General features: G+C 37.4%; 2 protein-coding genes across 14 annotated transcripts in view; both read left to right on the top strand.

Moving 5' to 3' along the window:
* Positions 1-581: 581 nt before the first annotated feature.
* On the top strand, positions 582-16611 carry RNPC3 (RNA binding region (RNP1, RRM) containing 3). Its single transcript, XM_042808572.1, has 15 exons — positions 582-652; positions 1798-1845; positions 2991-3109; positions 4264-4344; positions 5087-5198; positions 5692-5760; positions 7199-7347; positions 8279-8404; positions 9305-9441; positions 10333-10494; positions 10669-10763; positions 10842-10900; positions 11407-11539; positions 12497-12569; positions 16389-16611. The coding sequence occupies exons 2-14, from the start codon at positions 1840-1842 to the stop codon at positions 12554-12556; spliced, it is 1308 nt and encodes a 435-aa protein (XP_042664506.1). The 5' UTR covers positions 582-652; positions 1798-1839; the 3' UTR covers positions 12557-12569; positions 16389-16611.
* Positions 16612-19344: 2733 nt separating this feature from the next.
* The window catches only part of LOC104355537 (pancreatic alpha-amylase), a 29313-nt gene continuing 23485 nt past the window's right edge, over positions 19345-25172 (top strand). For 5 of the 13 annotated variants that reach the window (XR_006166622.1, XR_006166621.1, XR_006166624.1 and 2 more), the window contains exons 1-2: positions 19352-19442; positions 21630-21710. Coding sequence is in view for 9 of the 13 variants with exons in the window: in XM_042804312.1 (XP_042660246.1) it covers positions 21678-21710 (33 nt within the window). In the remaining 4 variants the exon portion in view is untranslated. Of the gene's footprint in view, positions 19443-20336; positions 20356-20887; positions 21028-21626; positions 21846-21906; positions 22006-23420; positions 23568-25172 lie in introns of those variants that run through there. The other 8 variants (XM_042804317.1, XM_042804330.1, XM_033000449.2 and 5 more) reach the window with 6 other exon arrangements.

The raw sequence follows: 25172 nt of genomic DNA, 5'->3' as shown, positions 1-25172 counted from the left end.
GTAAAGTGGCAGGAGGAAGAGAGAAGTGTTTTCAGCTAAGGGCTAATCAGAATGGCATTTTGAAAGCACTACAACTTCTCACAATTTAGTCTGAAGACAAGTTCTTAACTGTTAAGGGTGGTGAAGAAGGATCATCTCTCCCTCTGGAGCGTTATTTCAGATTTGACAAAGGAATTTTTTGTAGATCATCTGTCTAAGACATCACCTGACAGAGACACGGCCCTAAACACCGGCTCAGCACAGCGCTCAGGGTATGCACGGCTTGAGCCGGGCCGCGTGGCCCTCCCGCTCTCTTCTCCCGCGGCCACCAAGCGCAAGGAGCCGCCAGTCTCGCGAGACTTGGGGCCCAAGTCCCGCCGCCGCCGCTCTCGCGAGATTGGTCCCCTGGCTTCCAGGCGCGCGCGGCTGCTGCCCCGGCCCTGCGATGGCGGCGGCGGGCGGGGAGGAGGCGCGAGCGGCTGCGGCGGGCCCAGGCCCGGGGCCGGGCCCGGGGCCGGGGGTAGGCCCCCCGCACCCCGGCGTGGCGCGGCGGCGCGGCCGGACGCTGCTGGTGCGGCACCTGCCCGCCGAGCTGGCGGCGGCGGAGAAGGAGGATCTGCTGAAGCACTTCGGAGCGGTGTCCGTGCGCGTCCTGTCGGACCACGGGCGGCTGGTGAGGGCCGGGGCCTGGGGCGGCTCCGTGCGGCGGGGGCGGGAGGACAGACCTGCCGCCGCCCCGGGCCGTTTGCCGCGCCCCGGGGAGTGGAGCGGGACGCAGGGAGGGGGTGGGCGCATTTGGCGCGCCAGGGCTTCCCCTTCGCCCCGCTCGGGGCGGGCGGGAGGGCGCCTGACGCTGGGGGCCCGTCACCCCCCTGGGCTCTTGGCCGCGGCTTTGGTTTCGCTTCTGGTTAGGAAAAAGGCTGTGGAAAAGCAGTGCAGGAGGGTCTGTTGGTAGGTGTAGGGATGCGGTTTCACAGATCTAGTCTCTCAAAATCTTTATTTTACTTTTTTCTCCTTCCAAGTTACAAAAACATAAGACTGTCTGGCAATGAATGCTGTTTGGAAAGAGCCTTGTGTTCCTGCCAAACTGCAGATAAATTACGTCCGCATCTTGCGTCAAGGTCATGCTTTCTTTTATAGATATTAAAAATACTGACTTCATTACACTAATTTTCCTCATAGTTGCTCATATAGCAGTATTAGTGTTTGGGGTTTTTAATATCACAGCATGTAGTGGCAAGATCAAGTAATAAAGATTGTTAAATTTAAGATGAACTGTATATTCTGTGAGGATTTGATATAATTTAGAAAGTTTAAGGTTTTTCTAAACTTAAGAGGTAAGGGAAAATGTTTGTTAGAAACCATCCAAACTGTCAAAGCCTAAAAATAGTTGTGACTTATGTAGCAGGAAAAGTATTATTTCTAGGAGTTGCTTTGATGAAAATGTTCTGCTGAGAGGTGCTGAAATAAATTTCCTTTTTTGAAAAGAAGATTAAACATCTTTATCAATACATATTTTCTTGCCGTTTAGGATGCCTTTTGCTCTAGGAAAAAAAATACTGTTTTCCTTTATTCTTCAGACTGCTGAATTCCTATCTTAATTTTTGACTGCAGGAGGTGCTTCTCCTAAATTCTTAAGAAAAATGTTCTCTAGTCCTTCACCTTTGCCCTACATGGGAGTTAGATGACTACTGTCTGGAAGCTTTCAAACATGTAAACTTGCACTTATAAATTACTTGTGGGTATATGTTTTACATGTAGTTTCTTACCTTTTTGATTTGAATTCAGTATGGCAATTTTTTTTTGTTTGATTTCTAGAAACATACTGCTTTTGCTACCTTTCCCAGTGAAAATGCTGCTATGAAGGTTTGTATTGAGTTTGTTATTAAATGCTTTATCAAAATACTTTTCTGAATTGCCAGTTGTGCTTTAAAATGTTTTACACATATCTAGTGCTCAGTGTTGAGGAAAAAAAATGCAGAACAAGGTAATACTAGAGTTCTGTTTCAGGAGGTACTTGGGGGATCTGATAAAACAACTGCCTTTCTGTAGAGTCATAAGAAGGGTGGGTTGGAAGGGGCTTGTGGGCATCATCTGATCCAACCTGTCACTTAGAGCATGGCAAGCTTACATGAGTTGAGACTGATCAGAGTCTTGTCTGAGGGCGCGTGTGTGTGTGCGCATTTCTTTATAAACTATAAAGCAAACATAATTTACTTGTCTCCTGCATAATTGCATATTTGCCATAAAATTCAGACATAGTGATGTACACAATTCAAGACTGCCTTGAATGCTCAACTTTGATAAGAAAAAGAAAGCTACCATGTTAATGGGGGTCATGGATGCTAAAAAGGTAATAATAGTAATGCTTTTTAAATATGAATCTGGTAAAAAGACTGTGTCCTGAATTTCCCTTTTATGCCCTGTTATTTTTGGTGTTGCTTTTATTTTTTTTTTTAGGCCATGCTCTGAAGTACTACTCAAAAAAGTTCCAAAGACTATACAGGGTGAACTGTGGTAAATCTAGGTTGCTTTTTGTCAGTCATTATCAACCTATCAGGATCTTGACTTGCAGAATGCTGGAGCTTCCAAGTGTCACTGTTAAGAATCTTGATTTTAAAATTCCTAGCTATTACTAGTGGACTTCCTGTTTGTAATTGACTAGCGAGAGGCTGGTTACTTGAAATCACAGAGATTTACTAGGCTATGTAAAAAGTATCACTGTTAATGCGGCAGTCTTGCTGCTGTCTTTGGATGACCTAAGTCTGCAGTGGTTCTAGCTGTGCAGCCATGTCTTCCTCCTTCCTGCTAGCAGGAAAGAGGCTGCTAAAAGCAGGGCTGTGAAGGCATGAATGATGCAGAACTACCTGTATCTATAATGCCACAGACTTAAGGCAGTTTGGACTGCATCCTATGGCTAGTTTACTGATCGAACAAAAAACAGTTATGCTTTGAAATAATTCTGATATTTTTCCTCTTCCCTTTCTTTTCTCTATTGTAATTATTTGAAGGCTTTGTCAAGATTGCATCAGCTGAAACTTTTGGGTCACACCTTGGTTGTTGAATTTGCAAAGGAGCAAGATGGTGTGCAGGTACTTAGCCAGCATTCTGTCTCAGAGAAGTGTAAAAGGTATGTGCATGATAATTTAGTTTCTGTGTTTGTAGTCAAGGAAAGGAAATTCCTTACTCATGATACTTTCCTAGTACTGTTAAGTCAAAGGATAGATTGTAACCATTTAGAAGTGTTAACAGACAGGTTCAGATCTATAGATAAGTGACTGCATTCCTCCCATTAGTATTATTTCATTCAGTATCATCATGAAATAATTCCCATCCTTATTCCTATAGTTCTTAATATCTTTAATCAGCAGATGGTCCTGTTTGTTCTCATTTACAGAGCAAGACTCCAGTCTGCATAAAATGAACTCTGTGTTGCACAGGTTCCCTGTGTTTAATAAAAGACTCTTTACTTTTTTGTATTTGTCAGGATTTTCATTTTCTTTTGTTGTTAAACAGTGCATGCAATGCTTTCCTGATGTTTCTTCCCAGTCTAATCAAGAGTCAGGCAGAATTGACACCTGCTAGGATAACTGTATAAGATTATACAATTAGAGCCACTGGCTTCTAAGCTGGAGCTGATTTATATGGATCTAGCTTGAAGCGTGAGCAGTCTGAGTCTCTCTTCAAATAGTTAAAGAATATGTAATATTTAAAAATTAAAAAAAAAAATCAATGAATCTTAATGCTAGTGTGACCGAGAACCGTCATAATTAGGGTTTCAATTGTCTGTCAAGTACTTAGCAAAATATGTTGCATAGTTAAGTCTTTCAAGTTTAACTGTGTAATATGTAACTAAGTGATAGAAGCTATGTGATAGTGCTTAATTAAACCAGCTGTAGAGGTTATTTATTCCACTCTGAATATGAACAAATTAATAATTTAATACCTTTGATTTTATTCAGTCTCTGAACAGAGTGTAACATGAAATAATTTTAGGTTTTTTTCCTAGTGAGTAGATTTAAGTCTGAAGTGTTTGAATATAGGGAGATTTACTTAAATCTGCATAAATACTGATTTTAGAAGTCTGGCTACTATAATTATGCACATGTCTTAATTCTTAAGAATTAGTAATGGCTGTAGTAATACCATTGATAAAAGATGTTAAAAATATTACACTAATCTATTTCTTATATTTTTAATACATTAGATTAAAACCATATTTCATGTGTTATGTAAGGCATTTAAATTTTGCCCTGTTTTAATTAATGCTAAATTAATTTTCAGTTCAGAAGAACCAGTGAAAGAAGAGGAGAAGAAAGAACCGAGCTGTGTTAAAATAGAGAATGGAATTGCACCCAACCACGGGTTAGTGTTTTTTTTGGGGTCTTAATTGTTTTATTCTGTTACAGTTTATTTTGAAATAAATGCTATGCACTGTTGAACAATGCAGCACACTGCATTCTCTCTTGGTTTCTTTCATGGCATGCTACTATTCTACATAAATAGATGTAGGAATTGTCATAAAGATTAAATTTTAGTTCATCAAGTTTAGAACCCTCACAGTTGATTAATGACTGGTGCATTGAGCCACAAAGTTGTGATTGCACAATAGCCTTCTAGCACTATGTCTTGCTTTCTCAGGAGGAGGTTGAGGACTGACTGGGTAGGTTGTCCCAGTGTTTGCAGCAGACTACTGTTGAGTTGTTTTTCCACGGGCTTCTTCTTTGCATTTTTGTGTACATGAAGAATAAATTTCTTTGGGGCTAATAAATCCAGCACTTTGAGCATTGAGTTTATGATGCTTATACAGCATGCTATGCTGTGCTTTTGGTTTTGGACATCTGGATTGTTTCTGTGTGCTTTAGGCTTTCTGCATGTGTTGGTACTTTCACTGTGTCCAAGACTAGTAAGTCTGTCATGCTTTAGGGGACTGCTCCCTGATAGTAGAAGACATAATGTAAGTGTCCAAAAACAGTTCCAGGGGAAGTAATGTTTCAGTGATACTTCAGATGTAATGAATAGTTAAACCTCTAGTAATCATTAATTGTTATCAGCCATTATGTGGCAATGGTGCTAAGATGTCTTTTTAATCTTTTTTCTTTCTCAGCCTCACCTTTCCCATCAATTCTTGCCTCAAATACTTGTATCCACCACCTTCAAGTACAATTCTAGCAAATATAGCAAATGCCCTGGCAAGCGTACCCAAATTTTATGTCCAGGTGAGTAAAAAATGGCAAAAAAAGAAAGTATAAAAATAAGAACATCTCCTTTTTTCTCTTTTAAGTATCCACAGAAATAATTTTTGTCATAGTAAATATTAAGTTAGTTTTCCTGTTATGGTGTTAATCAGCGTTAATTTTTTATTCTGTTGAGATAATAAGATTTCATCGACCAGAAGTAACTGGTTTCATTGATGCTGAAAATGTAACTGGATATGATCTTCCTAATTAGATATGACTTGAGTACTTGGAATTTTGTTCTGAGAAGATGATTTGATTTTTTTGATTAGCCTTTTTAGAGTGTTGCTCATACTGACCATTAGTGTTGGATCTCAAGTGCTGGCTTTCACATTGTTTAATAACCAATGTGGTTGTGTCTTCATTAAAACTTTGCTGATTTACACCTGCCAGAAGTTTCTGGCTATGATACCTAGCAAGGAACTGTTTTCATTTATTTATTTATTTAAAGGAAATCTTACTTAAATTATTTCAGGTACTTCATCTTATGAATAAAATGAATCTTCCTCCACCTTTTGGACCAATTACTGCTCGCCCTCCCATGGTAACTTCTTAAATATATGTTTTATGTACTGTAAAATGGTTTCACAATTTACAGTATTGGCAATATGGTAGGACATCCAAGTTCAACCTTTTAAAAGTTAGAGAAGTCTCTTAGAGGATAGCAAATACTGCTGCATTTCATTGAGATGTGCACATTAGTCTTTGACACTAATCTTTTTAACTGTATTTAGAACAAAGAAATATACATATACGACAGTAACAACTGGAATATTTCAAACTTGAATATAAAAAGAAAAAAAAAAAAAGGAGGTTATAGCATCATATTACAAATCCAAGAAATAAATACCATTAGCTTGTTGCCTTGCAAAGAGGTGTTAAGGTCTGTGATCCATGTATTTCTTTGGAGCTCTGATTAGATTCAGTTCTCTAATGAGATTGTACAGCGCATTTGGATTTTATTTGTTCTGTCTCAGGGATGTTTTTTGAAAGAGGCAGGGTTGAGGGAGACTGAGAGAGGCTTAGGGGGGAGCTGTTTCTCAGGGGACATAGAGATACCAGCTCTGTGGTCTCAGTACTCTGTTGCTGTGATAGACTAGTTTGACTGCCAGTGGAAGATAAAGCAAGTGATGACTGGCATTAATATTGAGAGCTCCAGTATTCGGATATAGTGAGGTTGTGTTCTGCCACACTGTGTTTTTCCTGACAGAACATCTGCTTCTAATAACGGGAGCTAACTGGTAAAGAAAACTATTAAATAAATCTATCAAATTAATTCACACTGATTTTCTGGGAATAATTTTATTAGTTGCCTGGTATTGGGCCAGGTTAAGCACTGTGCATTTAATAGTTACGGAAAAAAGAGTAGTAAGGTGAGAAGCCAGTTCTTGAAACTCTTAGAGCAGTTTCTAAAGGGCACAGAGTATTTCTATTGTCAGAAGACATCAGTGCCTTGTGGAACTGGTGGTACATAAAAGTAGCTGTTAAGTGTATTAAGATTGTTGAAAGTGGGGCTGGAGATGATTTTGTACATAAGGAATTCCCTATGTGTGGTTTTTGCCATCTCAAAAAATTGATTCCTTTACTTAAATCCTCACTCCTTACGGAAATAGAAATGTAACCTTCTAATGCAGAAGGTTCAGTGTAGAAACTGAGGTGGTTTGGGAGCTTAGGCCTCGTCCCATATGTTTTGACCATATTCTTATCAGGAAAGTCCTTAAAGCTGAGTGAAAATTAAAAACCCAGGGCAATGGTTGCTATTTTTTTTGAATCTTCAAATTAAAAGAATTAAAACATTCACTGTAATGCTTCAGAAAGCAGCAAATATTTTTTTCTTGTGGAAAGTTCTCATTAGTAATGTAGTTTAGGACAATAGCATCTAGATTCTCATAAACATACTTCTCGTCATCTTCTAGTGTATTGCTTTGATTGTTTTTATGATGTTTAATTACTTTTTCTTTTAAATTTTTCCCCATAATTAGTATGAAGAGTATTTACCAGTGCCTGTGCCACCTCCCCCAATCCCACCTCTGCCTCCTGAAGAGCCTCCTTTGCCTGAAGAGGAGGAAGAGCAACTGTCTAGTGGAGATGAATCAGAATATGAAAGTGATAATGAGGAGGAAAAAGAGAGGTATGCATTTTACAGTCATTTGCAAGCTTTTGAGCTCTTTTAAAGTGGTGTTTTTACTTTTCTAGCTTCTAGTTCAGCAAATGGTGGAATCTGTTAACATTTGTAGTATATGGATAATCTTTCCAGATGCTCAAGGAAGCTCCAGAGTGACTTAAAAATGGGACAGTGCTGTTTTAAATCACAGTAAGAGAAAGAAAATGGCCAAATGGTATACAAGTTATCATTTGTTCCCACATCAAAAAAAACCAAAAACTCAGAGTGAAGAGATTGTGCAGATATAAGGAAGCAATAATTAGTTTACTTTCTGGATTCTTCATTTTTTCCACATCTGTACTGAGTAAACTACTCAGCCTGAACCATATGTACACTCTGACTTCCAAATGTTCTTTGTACGTCAGTGTGTATTGCTAGGAGTAATAATAATGGGAGGTTGTGTGTGTTGAGGATTCTCTTGTAGCTTTGGGACTGAATTACATCATAACTGTTTTTCTAAATGAAACAATTTTCTTTATTTACTTTCTAAACTGAAAAGTAAATCAGAAAGTCTCTATGCTGTGTTCAGAAAAATACATGGTATTTGGAAAAAGACACTCCTGTTGAGTGGAAATAGAATCACAAAAAAGGTTCAGCTTGGGACTTCTTAGCATTTCTGCAGTTTCAGTGTCCTGATTAGGTGCATGCTTGGGGAAGGAAGGGGCATTATTGAACTCATTATGATTTTGATTGGTAACTTAAGTGCTCTATGTGTATCAGTTTGCAGTGTGTCAAGTTTATTAATGTAGTTTTGGTCTTAAGGTAGCTTAATTTATAACCATATTCTAAAAAGTTGTATTTCAAGGGCTTTACGGAAGGGGGAAGGGTTTTCAAAATTAATATTTTCAAATCAACTGTAAACCACTTTGGATCTTTTTAAATTTTTTTTTTAAATTAGAATGACGAAGTTGATGGAATTAGCAACTCTTCAGCCTAAAAGACCAATAAACACTAAGAGGCGTGGTGTTAGAAAAAAGCAAAGAATTAAAGACTTGTTGAATGTTCCTGTGTGTACTCCCCACAGGTTTGTATTTCTTTTTGTGGTTTTTGCACTTTTTTAGAAGGTTATTCCTTTTACTAAATGGTGTTATCTGTATCATGTTTGCTTTAGTGTTGCTGTATTAAAACAAACATTCTTCACTGATATGTAAATTTGCTGGTGGAGTTGGTCTTCCGTTATTGTCATGCTTAGTTTACTGATCTAAAGGTCCAGGTTTTCATGTAATTTGAACTCAAGACTGCTGAACAACCTTAATCTGTAAAGTGTGCCTGGTTCAAGCTCTCTATTTCTCTTGCTATCAAACTAAGAAAAATTCATTTTTCATAAAAAAACAAACCAAAGCAATTTAATACCACAGCCCTGACAGAAGCAATCTGTATTTATCTTTTTGGATACTTCTTAAAATAAAAAATAAAAATTAAAAAAAAAAATTATATTGGAAGAATAAAAACCGATTTAGTTTAGGAAAAAGTTTGTTTTTTGAAACTGCAGTACTATGGCACAGTAGACACCAGTGTAGTATTTCTATTAGTGACCATCAGTTGTGAATGCATTTTTACTAATAGCTGTTGCCTTGCTCCAAATTATTTGCTTTTTTTTTTTTTTTTTAATTTGGTATAATTTATATACTATGTGAGAGTATCAAGGCCAATTATTTTTTGTATTTAAGTTATTGATAAGGTTTTTCGTAAGTGCCTGTCTATACTGTAATGTGATATGTATTTCTTGCTTTTGCTCTCACTGTCAGCCATACCTACTGTAGTTGCAGTGTTTTAATCAACTTGAACTGTATCAGGTGCAATTTATGAAGTGGAGAACTCATGTATTTGTTGTAAACAGCATAAAATCTATCTGGAGGAAATCTTGTATTTGGCCATTCATCAGTGTCTGAATCTTTAATTAACATGTTGTTGTTTTAAACAGTAATTTGCACCCTACACTGTCACCTTCAGATGTCTTTGAGCAGCCACAGCACATAGGTCCTAAAAAAATAGAGTTCCATATTACTACTGACATCCCAGCTGTTCTTCAGATAAACTCGGAAAAAGAACTGAAAAATGGTAAGAGATTTCGTACTTCAAATGTATTTAATATTAAATTTGTGTGGTGTCAGTGTGTAGAAGGCTGATGAAATTTAGGCCAGGAAATACTTCTGTTTTCTTCATTTGTACTAGAGTTTTCATAAATAGTATACATCAGAGTCTAAGAGCACCAACTTGTGTCTTGTCTGCATTTTCTGATTTTTCCCATGTTACAGCACAGAACTCTGTGCTTTGATACAGTAAAGGATCTAGAGGATTTTAAAGGTCTGTTTCTGTCCTATGTGATCTGTGTGTTTATGGTGAATTGCACTCTCTTAAATGTTAGGGTGTTTTTAGCAAATATGTTGCAAATGCATTCTCAGTGTTATATAATGTAATTGAATATATCAGGCTAATTTCAGATTTTCTTCTTCCAGCTCTTAAAGAGCAGCATTCAAATGGTTGCCATCTCCTCCTGTGGTACACAGATTATCTGCTTCAAAAATGCTGGGTGATAATAGGAATGAGGTGTGAAGGTTTCTTGCAGGGTTATGGTCAGTTTGTGTTTCATGATACTTTACAGTAATATACAGTTTCTTTGAATGAAAATTAGATGAACCATTGAAATGGATACAGGTTTGAACAGCAAGTGTAGTTTTACCTTAACTGGCATATGCCATGGCTTTTATTTGTAGTACAGTTCATTTTATAGGACCTTATAGAGCAGGTGTGTTTGTCAAACCAGGGATAAAGAGCAGGTGTGTTTGTCAAACCAGGGATTAAGACACATTTCTTTAAGGATTTGTACAAATTGCTTTACAAAGTCTACTATATTAAAATGTTACTGAAAGGAGTATACTTTTTTGTTTGCTACTGATTCTCTCATGAATAAGCATATAAACTATTTATATAATGTGTTTGAAATTTCAGACCTTTATGCAACCACAGAAGAAATTAATAATACAGGCTTTGGAAGAATTTTCCCAGCTCCTAGCTCAAATGATAAAATGGAAACTGAAGAGGAGGATGATGAAATACCATCAGAATTTATTTCTAGAAGGGATCTAGAAAAAAACAGACTTTCTAGAGAAGGTATAACCATGAGAATAAACCATCTAATGATAGCTCTCTGATTTGTTCCAACAAATAGTTTAAATAAGTATTTCCTTTATTAATTGATAATATTAAATTTAGTTATTTTATATTGAACAAAAATACAAAGTAAGTAAATGAGCTAAAACATTGTCTGTTTTTGTCTTCTTCAAGAAATGGAAAAATTTTCTGTTTTCAAAAACTATGAACCAGGTGATCCAAATTGCAGGATATATGTGAAGAATTTAGCTAAACAAGTTCAAGAAAAGGTAAGTAAACAAGCAAATTAAATATATATCAAGGGGCTTTTTATCAGCTTTCCTCTTATACCTACCCTTTAATTTCAGGATCTCAAGTTCATTTTTGGAAGATATGTTGACTTCCAGTCAGAAGTGGAACGAAATATGTAAGTTAATTTGGTACTTGGTTAAAATTAAGCCTTTTATGTTAACTTCCATAATACTGGTGAAAATTGTGGTTTAAAAACTAGTCATCTTTACTTTTTTTTCTTTAAGCTTCTACAAAGAACATGTGTTTCATCTGAAAATCTTTATTTATTACAAATACAGAATTATTTTTTAAATGGTGTCTGAAGACCCTATGGTTTTCCTCCTATATTTTCGTTACCAAATTTACTGTTTATTGACTGAGCAACACAGAATGAACTGTCACTTTGCGTGTGTCATATTTAGTACAGTTGCACACCAATTTGCCATCTTGCAGTCTAATGTCACTTTTTACTAAATAGTTGCCCTAGGCAAAATGGTCTCCAAATGACATAATTCCTGCTCGTAGGCTCTGTTCCCGTTTCTGCTATTTCTCCAACTTGAAGCATGAGAATTATGTTTGTACTGTGAAATACGAAAGTGTGGTTAAACATGAGTAATTCCTAGTTCTCAATTTTGCCTCTAGGTTTGATATACGTTTGATGAAAGAAGGCCGTATGAAGGGACAGGCTTTCATTGGACTTCCTAATGAAAAAGCAGCTGCTAAGGCTTTAAAAGAAGCAAATGGATATGTCTTATTTGAAAAACCCATGGTGGTTGTATCTTTTTATTCAAACATTTACGTTACATTCTTTGTGATCTGTCTGTCAATCTTTAGTTTTGCTGTCGTAGTGTTCTACTTACTAGAAATTTATGGAAAGAGGAAATACCTTAAGAAAACCATGCAGCATAGCATAGTGTACTATTGTTAATTTTATGATAACTGAAAAATATAGAGCGACACCTCTTCTGAAGTAGGAAAGTAAATGTGCTTTATTTAAGACGATAAAATTGTCTTCTCTGGTCTTAGCTCTGATCCTGCAAACACAGTACAAAAGATAATTTAGCTTGTATGACCACTGTATTTAAATTAGTAGGCCTTCTGATTTGGTTAAGCCTGTGTTTACAGAATTAAGAACATAAAGAAATGTTCCTGTCAGGGTCAGGGGTCTCTATTTAGACCCTGTTTAGCTCTCCAGCTGGAACTGCCAGTTACTTTTTGGGCCTGTGTAACATGTTGGGATTTCAACACTTTTCTGATTGCATTGCCCTGTTTTTTTTTGTTTATAATTAATTTCTTATTTTTCACTTAAATGTTTCACAGTTTATTTCCTTTTCTTAGTACCCTCGTTCACTCCACCCTCTTTTCCTTTTAGCTTTTTTTCCTCCCAGATACCTACTGAAACATGATAGTTATGGAATTAACATGCTGAGGTGGAGGACTGTAAATATCAAGCATTTATCCTGCTGTAGTTACTCTGTTTGCACCTAACCCATTCCCAGTTAGTCTTCCTTATTTACTTATTGTTGTAAACTCTTGGATAGACTTGTTTAAAATTTTTTGTACTGCAGATCAGTGAGGTCCTAGACACTCGTTATAATATTTCATATTGTAGTAGAATTGATTCACAGATACAGGCCATGTTTTAAACTGCCTTTTGCTGAAATAATACTTTTTTGCTTCTTGATTGGCTTCTCTTTATTATTGACACTTGTAGTCCATAACAAAATCTCAGCAATTTGCTCGTTCAGCTAGACCAAAACAGGATGCCAATGAAGGGAAAAGAAAAAAGTAGAACACTGCACAAGGTATGGATTCTCTGCCTGAAAATAATAATAAAAGGCTGGGGTTTTTTGTTCATTTGTCTTGTTGGGGTTTTTTGTTTGGTTTTATTTATTATCTTTTTAATGGCTTCTTTAAGAATAGTGATAGTGGAGGGGAAATGTTCCATAAAATTTTATTTTCTTAAACATGCACTTATATCAAAAAAACAGAATGCAAAGTATATAGTTGATATAAATTTAAAATGCTGCTTCTTCCTCTGTTTAGAAACTCAGAGACTGCCATTTTCCTAATCCTGATATTGTAGGGTAGTTGTCAATTTGTCTAATCCTTAATCTGAGGAATTGAGGAGAATAATTCTGTGGACTCTGACCACTTTCCTTTTAGTAATCTGGGGTTTTGGTTTTGAAGAGTAGCCTCTTTTCTCCTTCCCTTCCATCCCTGCCACTGTAAAGTGATCCTGAAGAACTATTTCCATCAATAAACTCACTTCTGCTAGTTTTGTAAAGGACCTTTGTCTTTGCTAACTTTGGAAAATGAGATTTTAGTGTTCTTGCAGCATCCTTTAAACTTGTCTGATTTAGGAAAATATATTGTGTCAGAAAATGTTACTTAATGTTGCATTGATCAAGGCTTCTGTTGTAGAATGCATAGATCCTGACTTTTGGTATTATTGTTTAAACTTGATATGAAAGTAACTTTTAGCAGAGAGTAATCACTATTTAACTTTATTTCTTATCATACAGCTTTACTACTGCCTGCTCTAAGTATTGCTTTATATGAGAGTAACTCAAGCAATATCAGCTTTAATTTAACTGTGAGGAGTTTCAGGGCCTGAAAACATTTTGAATAGCGAACTGTCTCAAATTAGCATGTGAAGTAACTGGTGCAAGAATTAGAGCATGTATTTCTCAATCTGCACCCTCTGATAGATCAGCCAGCTCAGATTTAAAGGACATTTAATTTAGTTACAGATAACAGTTGGGTATCACTCTGATTATGTCTCTACTTAAGACCAAATGAACTCAAAGCTTAGTCTGAATGCTTCTGAAACATTCTACTTAATCCGTGAGGTGTTTTAATCTGGATGTTTTGATTATTGTTACTTTGGGAAAAAAGCCCTGAAGTTTGAAATAAAGGATGTGAAAAGCTGGTTTTGATTTTTAAAAATTGGTTGGAGACTCTGCAGTATAGTTGTTGGGAGGCTAGTGTTTCTAACAGTTACTTCAACTGTAGGTTTCTTGTTTTGTCAGTTGCCTAAGGACTTTTTTACTTCAGATTATATTTGAGCTTGTTTGCCTCATTTCTTAGATGCTATTTGGTCTTACCAGTTCCTGTTTTGAGTTATTGATTTGTGGTTTTCAAAATCTGTATTTTATTTTTATCACATTTAAGATAATTTTTTTTTTACAGGCATTATTCTGTATTGGTAATTGAAGAGACAAATGAGCCTTGGCTAAAGTATTCTGAGGAGGAAGGGTTTATGGGAATCTTTCAGTCTTGTTTCTTACGCCTTCCTTGTTAGAAAAAAACTTGTATTTATATTATTTTATCTTGTGTCTAATTAGATAGTAGAAAATTACTAAAGTTTCCTTAAATGCAAAAAAGAAACTTGCAGTATTTTAGCTATTGGAAAGCCTTATATATTAAGTCTGAATGCTTATTCTTCTAGGAATTCTATGTCTTTCCAACTAATTTTGTACATTAAATCTAATTCTGACTTCACTAAACATGCTGAGTAATACTTGAATTACATAAAGACTATAACGAGCCATTTGTTTGCATATTAATCATGTTGATGGTCAACTTAGAAGCTTTTTTTAGAGTGAGCAAACATGTGCTTATGCAAGACTTACTTGTGCACCTGAATATCTTCACATGAGTGACCTTGGTGTCATTGGTTTAATGTAACATGGGCAGAACTTCTTCCTTACCTTGACCATTTATATGTAGAGATCACAGTATGTGCCATAGACTAACACAGATTTCTAGGGATCCATGAAGTTTAATTAAAAATATTTATTTCCCTTCCCAACTAATGATGAAACTGAACCCTGTTTCTGCATGACTGTTTTCATGTTCCTGCTGGAATATTCTGATGGATGCTGATTTATGATGCAAAATTCCATAATAGAAGTCTGACTCTGTAAGGAAGAACAGTGTCAGAATCTCATGTGAAACATAAATACGCATATAAACAAGTTTATGCAAACATTTGAGGGACCTCAAATTTGATCTCTATCTTGCATCTCAATGTTGTTCTTATTTTAATCAACTACATTGACAAAAGTTAAACTTTTTATTATTTTTAAACAGGAAGAAGCTGTGTTAAATTCATTATCATTACTGCAAATATTTTTATAATTTTTTAGTATTTTCTCTACAAAGGTTTTATCCTTTGTAGAGAAGATAATACATACAGTTTATAAAAATACTGTGTAACTCCTTGCTGGCTGAAATGTCTTTTTCTTGAGGGACTGGCAAAAATTTCAGTTAGTATTTGGGGTGACTTTTTTTTCTGTGGCTAAAATACAGCTTTTGGGGAGAAAGGTTATGTAGAAGAAACTGATGTTGAGGTCTCCAGCTTCTTCATATGGAAGAAGTGACTTGAAAGCCTGCATTGAATGGAAACATGGTTGGGTTATGGACCTGATGGAAAAAAGTGAGTGTAAAATGGCAAAGAATTGAAGGAGAATTAATGAGGTAGAAGAATCTGGTGTTGTCCTAGTAGTGCAAGTTACAAAAAATGTTTTCACTTTTGAATATGGAGTTTAGTATTGGTGGACTCATCAGCTCTCATTAAATCTCATAAGGGGTTAAAGCTGTATTTCATCAGAGGCATATTTGGTTTTGATAGGTAGCATAAAGTTATGTGTATGCAATACTGAGAATCAAGTAAAATTAAACCACATTCTGCTGTTCTTCTTTAGAAACATTCCTGCGTAAATACTGCAGTAATACTGTCATGCAGAGTGTATCCTTTCTTGTTGTATCCTTTTTTTGTGCAATGGTTCCCGTAGCACTCAACTACATCTAAGTATTTGTATAGAATAGGTGTGGGGAGGAGTTTACATGTTTTAGCTCTTGAATTAATCTTGTAATTTTAAAACCAAAGGGCACTTTTGGGAAAAAAAAAAAAATCGTTGTTTGTGTTGCGTGAATAGACACAATGAAGGTCCCTAGTCTTAAAAGGTTGCTTCTACCTTCTTCCTCAAAGGTCATATAACTTGTTAATTTGTGGTCCAATTCCTTAGCTTGTATAAGCTAGAAGTGTTCCACTGATCTGCATGGAGCTGTACTGAGCTCACACTGAGGACGTCTTCCTGTTTTTCTTTAAATAAATATAATAATACATTGGTTAAAATATGTTGCAGAGCAATTATTAACAATATCAAAAGGTTGACCAGTATTTTAGATCATTTGATGATTACTGTTGTCCTGGTATGTGCGAAATGATCTATAGCTGTGACTTAGTTTGTACAATCCTTACTTCTTTTTTGAGAAGAAAATCTAACAATATTTTACAATTAAGTATTTGGAATTGAAGTATTAATCAACTATTAATCACTGCTACCTTTTTGTTGGTTGGTTTGGGGTTTTTTTTCATTGTTCTCTGCACTGAGGTAGTGTTATTGCCAGTGACATATTTTTCATGTGGGTTTCATATTACATTATTGTTTAACTTACTGTAATATAAAATGAATACAACCTGTATCTAAGATTTTTTTCAGACATTCAGCACTTTTCTAAATACTAAACATCTTTCAATTTAGTTGTCAAAAGATAGCATAACACTACTATTTTCTGGTTGTTCTTACTTTTAACATGCTTTTGTGATGTTCCAGGTCCCTTTTGTGTTCCATCTCTTTCAAGTATTACCAAGCTGCGGGAAGAAGCAGTGTAATCATCAGGACTCTTGAACTGTGCGTAGTAGCATTTCTAAAGTATTTAAGGCAGAGTATAAATTTTCTCATCTTAAAGATTCCAGATACCCTTAAACTGTCACAAGACTTATTAATGTATGTTAGTTTGCTTGTGAAATCTCTAATAAATTATTTCGTTTCTCTTCATTTTGCCTTTTTCTCTTCGTTTTGCCTTTTGTTGTGGGGTTTGGGAGTGGGAAGGAGGAGGAAAACACTTTTCTTTGTTTTGGAAAGGTGAACAGTCCAATTGTAGCTGTGCAACTTGTTCTGTGTGATTCAGAATATATATTTATATGCACTTGCTCGATTGTGGTGTTTAGCTGTTAGTGTTTCAGTGTAAAAAGGTAAGAAAAACTAAGGATAATCTAATTTTAGTGTAAATATTTTTCTTGTTTTGGAGACGAAGGAGGAGGACTAGTGCAGTGGTGTGAATTTGTACTGTGAAATTAGGCGCTGTTTCTTCCTCAGTAACTAACTTTCATTGTTCACGAACATCTTGAAAAATATCACTAGTGAGGCTAAAGTCATTAAAACAAGAGTAGCAGTCAAAACAGTGTTAAACCACTGTAGGTGTGGTCCTTGCCCTGTTGAACTGTGTTTGAAAAGATCAATGCTGTGAAGGTCACATAGAGAATTTGTTACATACTAGGAAGATTAGTGTAACTTTCTAAAACCAAGTGGGAAACATTGCAGTGATTTTTACTTGGCAAGAGAGTCCAATGGATTTAAGCAGAAATTTATTCCATAAAATATTAATTCATAGTTGACAGTGTGGTAGCAGGCTGGTGTAAAGACTTGTTTTGTTGTCATTCCAGCTGCAAACAGCCTAAATCGCTGGTATTGATTGCTGGACCAAAATAAGTGTATCTTTGCTGTTTTTTCTAAACTGGCTTAGCAGGGTACTTTAAAATGTTTTTACTGGAATTCTTAGCTTATTTGCTGTGTTCCCATGTGGACTGTAGTTGTTTGTTAGTTTATTCTACCTGTATTTGAAGTAGTAGTCCAGGAAAAATACACTGAGAAAGGAAGTTTTATGAGAAGTTCCAAAGGACTTATGGTGCTTAGAAGAGAGAAGAAAGTGGCTTAAAAAATAATTTTTGAGTGTTCTGTGGCCATTCTGTTATGTATAAAGCTAAGTTGTGTTCTTGGTGGGGTTATATTTTTAAAGAACAAATAAAACATACTCCCTACCATCCTATACTGATAATCTATCAAGGAAACTCCTGCGGTCCAGTTGAGATAACTTTTTTTTGTAGTCAGAAGGCAAAGCTTTCATTCCCTTAGATCAACTGTTTTTTTGTATACCCATTTTTTCTGGTTGGTTGTTTTTTTTGTGTGGTTAGGTTTTGTTTGTTTGTTTTGATTTTGGATTTTTTTTTTTCTTTACCTAAGAACATTTGTTCTGCTTGATTTGATATTTCAGGTCCTATGACCTCCATTTTCTTTTAAAAAGTCATTAGGGCCAGCTTCCAAGATTGTACCTAAGCAGTGAATGCAGGCTTACACATGTTTTTTTTTTCATTAGCTGATGACATATAGACACAACAATATTTCTCATTTAATTAAACTTTTGAATATACTCATATCACTATAATTTTCAAGGTGAGACTGACTTGGACAATCTAATAATCATGAGTTTTACTATAGTGCTCTTATACAAATTGACTCCTTGATATAGCAAAGATCTTGTGATAGCAGAAGCAAAATTAGATTTATTTTCTATATATAAATGTGAGTTGTGTGCCTTTTCAGATTTTTCTTTGAAAGCTTAATTCAGAAGGTCATTCTAATATGCTTTTAATTTTAAAGAAATGGATGTTTAAAAAGCATGCACATTTTCAGTGTCCTCAGTGCGAGTTCGATATATAATGCTCATCTTCAGTTTCAGTCTTTTGAGTGTGTTTTCATCAAAAACTTTGAACGTTAGGGACTTCACTATAGAGTAGTGAAAAATGCTGTTTTTGAGAAGGTAAAAATAGTGTCATCTGCAAAGTGGAATTAATGTGCATTCAGAAATTATCCTTATAACAATAGCAACTTGGAAAATTGACTAAGACATGTTGCAAAGTTACATGTTACACAGGTTATGAAGTTTGCATCTTTGTTATCCCTTCATATCTTTGGAAGGTTCCTACTGTAGGACAATCACCAGAGTCCTGCAACTCTTCCCTGAGTGTTTTACAACAAGCCTAGCAGGCAGCTTCTGGCATGAGATCCTTTTATGTTATATACAGATAAATATTTACTTTAGTTTTGGTTGTTTTGACTGTTCCTAGAGAAAAACATTATTCTGATAGTGACAAACTCCATTTGTTCCTTTGTATGGCAAAGCCACTGTAGCAACATTAGAAAACACTAATTAATCCACTGGAGCCTTCAAAGGTGTAGAACCCTTCCTTGTGCTAACACTTTTTTAGTCTGTATCTGGATGGAGCTATTTTACAAAGCTTTGTGACTCAATTTATCGCATGAGAAAAAGGTATATAATAGAGCAAACATGCACTACCTCCTAACACCCACATTAAGTTACAAGTAGAAAACTAAGCTATTAAAAGTACTGCAGAAAAGACCAGTTTAGTAAATTTTCAAAGCAGTAAAGTAGGATAACAGCAAGGTGGTGCTACACTCAAAGACAAAAATACTTTTTTTAAAAAATAAAAGTGTATATGCAGAGATATTTCCTATTTCAGAATATATTCCAGAATGTAATTTGATCTTGAATCAACATGATCACGAGTGACACAAAGCTTTCAGATCACCTGGTTCCGTTTACGGCACAGCTGTTTCTCATCGGCGAGCCTGGCGCGCGGCTGAGGGGCCGGCGCGTGCTGCCTCGGGCGGGCGCACTGAAGGGCGGCAGCGCGCGGCCGCGGGGCCTCCGCGCCGCCCCGCCCCAGCGGAAGGGGCTGGGCTCCCGCCGCGGCGGCCCTCGGCGGGTCGGCGGCGCACGAAAATAACCCAGGCTGTCCCCAAAACGTACGTACTGAGCTGCGCTGCTTGCTTTCGGCGTGTTTATCGCCCGCGCGCGGTGGAGAGGCCGGCGGGGTTTGCGGCGGGCGGAGCTGCTGAGGAGGGGCTGTGTACGGGGCAGGGCCGGGTCTGAAGGAGGTGCGGGAGCGGAGTTGCTTCGTCCGCATGAAACGTGCAGCATCTGAGGGAAGTGCTGTGGGGAGTGACTAGAAGTTCACGTGGAAACCACTTTCCTGTAATAGCCTTTAGCATCTGGAGATTCAGCAGGCCTGTGTCAAACCTTTCACAAATTTAAATATTGTTGCTAGTATTTCTGAGATGGCAGCTGAGTTTGTACCGCAGACTTTAACCCAGCAGAAGACAAGCTGACCAGAGTTCTCACGTTGTCCAAGAGATCAGTAGCGTTCTTCAGAAACAGTTCTCTCCCATGTTCTTTGAATTGCAGTCAGCTGTGCTCCCTTTTCTTCCATACGGGAATACAGGCCTCTTACTTTTTTTCCAAGTTTCAGAAGCATTTTGAAGCTAGAGCCTTCAGAGTGTGTTGGGGATTTCAACATCTCCATTCTCTTGTCATTGCTTGTACCGAAGCCAAAGCAGCTGTAAACCTGTTTCAAATAAATGAAAAACTACGTTGAGTCACTTCATCAAGCACTAGGCTTTGGAGCTCGTTGGGGTCAAAATATATTATTCTTTCAGCTTTCTGTAATTTACTGCTTTGTGTACTTACTGCTCTAAATAATAATTGCCAGTCTGATAAATGGCTTCTCTCATCAGAGAAGATCGAACTTTCATAGCTTGTTTTCTGTTAATGTATGTTCTTCCTATTAGGGCAAAGAAGCATTCTTTCATGAAAAGGGAAGCACACAGAGCAACTTTTTATGGCTGAAGTGTATCTGTATATTATACTGAAGATCTACAAGTAAATAATTTCATTAAAATTATTTTGTTCACAAGCAGAAAAACAAGCTGAATTTACCAAATGATTCATTCTAAATAACTTTGGATGCCTGTGAAGTACAGTGACAGCTGATAGCAACAGGCTCTGGGAGGCAGCTTCTAGACTTTATAAACTGGCATATTTTGTGCTTGAATATGCTCTAAAGAGTGCAGCTCCACTGACTGAGAGATGTAGATCATCTGTTCCTTTAAATAAAAATTAGGGTTTGCAAAAGATATTGTAGGACTTCTTTGTAGCTCAGTCTCTCTAAATCAACTTCTAAATATGAGTGCAAAATGAGATCCTAAATACTGTAATGTCAGTGGTGATAGTTTAACTTCTGGTTTGTTATAAGTTGTATCTCTCTTTAGATGGGAAAAAGGAGAGGCAATTTCAATAGGCTTGTCATATGTGTTCATATATAAGTAAATGCAAATATGATAAGAATTGGGAAGTATAGTTCCTAGCCTAGCTTATCTGAAGGTAATGCAGCTGGTTTTTTTCTTCTGGAAAGCTCCTTCAGTGCATTTGCAGAGCTCTGTACCTGGACACTGAGAAGAAGACTTCTTGATTATGGAGCTTCACAGCATTCTAACCTCTGCATGCCATTGCACTGTTATCTGGGAGAAGAATATCTTCACATAAATTGTACAGGTGTACTGAGATTAAATGTTTAGCTTTTATGGTTTTAAGTCAGTATAGCCACTTCTGTATCTGAGAGTTTTTCCAAGATTAGGGCTGTTGTTTGAATTATATATGTCATACATATCACAAATGACACTCATATGTTAGACCTTCAAAATCTGGGGTTTTGCGGAAACTCACAGTAAAAAACATGCTGCTATTGCAAGGCCTTATCTAAATATGCACAAATCACACAGATTGGAAAAAAAGATGCCTCTCAAGCATAAACAGGAGTGTGAAATATTATACATCAAAATGAGAAATGAAATGTCCATTTCAGTCTATATGAATACTCCTTTGCCTTTTGGGGTTGTTTTTTACTAATAAAATTACAACTCTCGCATACTAGAGACAGCCTGTGTTAGATAATGTCTGAATTTTAACTTCAGAAAACCAAAGCTTTTATTTGTTAGTTTTTCTGTTAACCTACCGTTAATATGGTAGGTTAATATAGCTTAGAATCCAATTCTTAAACAAAATGACCATCAAGTAAAGTTAAATAAATATGATGTCAGAGATGGGCATTTACTTTTAAATGTGTATTTTGTAATGTGTACTTTACCCTCTTGCAGGAACATAAATAAGCAGTAAGAAGAGCGTAACTGATCACAGAGCCCAGGATGGGTATCTGTCTTCTTCTGTTAATTGTAGGGGTTTGCTGGGGGCAGTACAACCCCAATACTCTCTCTGGGAGGACGTCTATTGTACATCTGTTTGAATGGCGCTGGGCTGATATTGCTCTTGAGTGTGAACGCTATTTAGCTCCTAATGGATTTGGAGGAGTTCAGGTATGTCTGTTCCTATCAGTAGGTAGTAAAATTGCTACATAGATGATAATTTGTTTTTCAGAGAAAATGTTCAATTCACCAAAGGACAGGTACTGAGAAAGATAGAAATTGGTAATGGAAGTAGTAAATGCTGACAAATATATTCTTCAGCCGTCATCATGTAAGCATGAATTTATTTCATTACTCCAAAGCGCATGTTTTGCATTCTGTGCTGTTACATTTAGATGAATTAGAATTGCATATCACTGGCTAAATCTTTTTTTTACTGCTGTGAAGAGTAACTTACGTTTATCTGCTTGATATTATTTAAATCAAGGGAAGCTCTTAAGAGCTAGATAAACATAAAATGAAACTATGACTGAAAAAAAAAGGGCTTCCAAAGAAAATACCAAAGTGCTGAAGGTTTTAGATGAATAAATATAGAAGGCTGCTAATTATGTTCACCCAAATTGTCAAGTTTCTCTTGGTAAAGCCTAGTGTCAGAGAAAGCCATTAAGAGACCTTTGCAGTAACCTGGTGCGAGCAGGCAGAACTGAACTGAACACGGGTTGTGGCGGAAGTGTGTCGATATGAATCTGTTCTGTCTGAACAACAGAAACGTGTTCCTGTGGAACCAGTAGTATCAGATGGGTGGGGTAGTATGGATGGATAGCAGTCACCTATTAAACTATTTCAGTTTGTTTGTCAAATTGCTCATGAAAAATTGGTGAGAGAAGTCTGCCTGTTGTTTGTAGCCTAGGAGTTTTCAAGTTGGCCTGAGTGAGAACTTTCCCATAATTTTAAAATAATACATCTTTTCTTTGCAACCTTCTTTCCAGGCATGCAGGCCTGATTGATTTTAAACTGATTTCTCAGACTATGGTATACGCTTGGATATCTTTTTAATCTATGCTGTGACAGGGTCTCAGAGAGAAAGTTTTTTCAGTTGCAGACTTGCTGAGATGGTCACAAATGTGTGGCAGCTAAGTAGGCTGCAGCCTAGGGATCTCTGTGAGAAATGGTGGGATCACGTGGTTATGCCCAGAGACTTGGAAGTAGCAGCAAAAGCTGTTGTCTAAAGAGTATCCTGGAAAAAGTCTATAAAAAGAAGAGGTGTATCTTATCTGGAAACTGACCAGTCTCATGTCATGAGCCCTTTTATTCAAAACAATACAAAAATGGGAAGTCTAGTCAATTTTAAGGGTAGGACGTTGTTCTGCAGTCAGTTCCTTCCTGATTCTGGGCTATCTCTGCTGACCTAGTCCTTCAGATTTCAGATTCTTCTTTTGATCTTTGAAGCCTGCATTCATTAAGATAATTAGGACACTATGTCCATGGACCTCATTTTTATAGTATATTTATACCTGCTGAAGGTCCAGGCCTAAGTCTTTTATTTCCAGCCACTATTATTATCCACCCAGTATTACACTACAGTGTAAGCAGAGGATACTGAGGATCTATATGGGTTAGGTATGTGAGCGTCTTCCATTAAAGGAACCTGATTTTTTATTTTTATGTTCTTTCTCTAACAATACCGGGCAAACAAATAAACCATTATCAGTAACCTGTTACCAAGAGACACCATCTTATTCACAGATTTCACCTCCAAATGAAAATGTTATCATTACTGACCCCCGGCAACCATGGTGGGAAAGATACCAGCCCGTCAGCTACAAGCTGTGCACACGATCTGGAAATGAAACTGAATTTAGAGACATGGTGACCAGGTGCAACAGTGTTGGAGTAAGTGCTTTGAAAACCTTCTGGTGCTAACAGTGCAAGGATCTAGACAACCAGTAATTTAGAATGGAAGACATGATAGCACTGTAGTGAAGATGGGTTTTTTTCCATAGAATCATAGAATAGTTTGGGTTGGGAGGGACCTTTAAAGGTCATATAGTTCACCCCCCTGCGATAAGCAGGAATATCTTCAACTAGATCAGGTTACTCAGAGCCCCATCCAACCTGTCCTTGAATGTTTCCAGGCATGGGGCATCTACCACCTCTTTGGACGTCTTATTCCAATGTTTCACCACCCTCATTGTAAAAAAATATTTCGTATATCTAGTCTAAATCTACCCTCTTTTAGTTTAAAACCATTGCTCCTTATCGTATCGCAACAGACCCTGCTAAAAAGTTTGTCCCCATCTTTCTTATAGGCCTTCTTGAGTACTTAAAAGCCCCAGTAAGTTCTCCTCAGAGCCTTCTCTTCTCCAGGCTGAACAACCCCAGTTCTCTCAGCCTTTCTTCTTAGGAGAGGTGCTCCATTCTTCTGATCATTTTTGTGGCCTCCTCTGGATCTGCTCCAACAGGTCCATGTCTGTCTTGTGCTGAGGACTCCAGACCTGGATGCAGGATGCTAGGCAGGGTCTCACCAGAGTGGAGAGTGGGGCAGAATGGCCCCCCTTGACCTGCTGGCCACACTTCTGATGCAGCTCAGGATACAGTTGCCTTCTGGACTGTGAGCTCACATCGTCAGCTTATGTCCAGCTTTTCATACACCAGTACCTCCAAGTCCTTCTCTGCAGGGCTGCTCTCAACCTCTTCATCCCCTAGCCTGTACTGATAGCAGGGATTGCCTTGACTCAGGTGCAAGGCCTTGTACTTGGTCTCATTGAACCTCACAAGGTTCACATGGGCCCGCTTCTTGAGCTTGTACAGGTCCCTTTGGATGGTGTCCTATCCCTCAGGCATGTCAACCACACCACTCAGCTCGGTGTCATCTGCAGACTTGCTGAGGGTGCACTCAATCCCACTGTCTGTGTCATTGATGAAGATACCAAACAGTACTTGTCCCAGTACGGATCCCTGAGGGACATCATTTGTCACCAATCTCCATCTGGACATTGAGCTATTGACCACTACCCTCTGGATGTGACCAACCAACCAATTCCTCATCAATCAAACAGTCCACCCATCAAATCCAGATCTTGCCAATTTAGAGAGAAGGATGTTGTAATGGACCATGTCAAAGCCTTACAGAAGTCCATATAGATGACATCTGTAGCTCTTCCCTTCTCTGCTGATGTCACTCTATTACAGAAGGCTAGTAGGTCGGTCAGGCAGGATTTGCCCTTGGTGAAGCCATGCTGGATGTCTCAAATCACCTCCCTATCCTTTATGTGCCTTAGCAAATCTTCTAGGAGGATCTGTTCCATGATCTTCCCAGGAACAGAGGTGAGACTGACAGGTTGGTAGTTCCCAGGGTCCTCCTCCTACCCTTTTTAAAAATGGGTGCAATGATGCCTTCCTGTCTGTTGAGACACATGTTATATCACTATAGCTATATGTTAATATTAGAGAAATTTTTTAAATAGAATGTTGGGGGAAGCAAGCAAGCAGAGATGG

Source organism: Tyto alba, unplaced genomic scaffold (assembly GCF_018691265.1).
Source record: "Tyto alba isolate M040663 unplaced genomic scaffold, T.alba_DEE_v4.0 Super-Scaffold_1000006, whole genome shotgun sequence".
NCBI lineage: Eukaryota > Metazoa > Chordata > Aves > Strigiformes > Tytonidae > Tyto > Tyto alba.
Note: the sequence above shows the minus strand (reverse complement) of the source record. Positions and strands in the feature narration are given on the sequence as shown.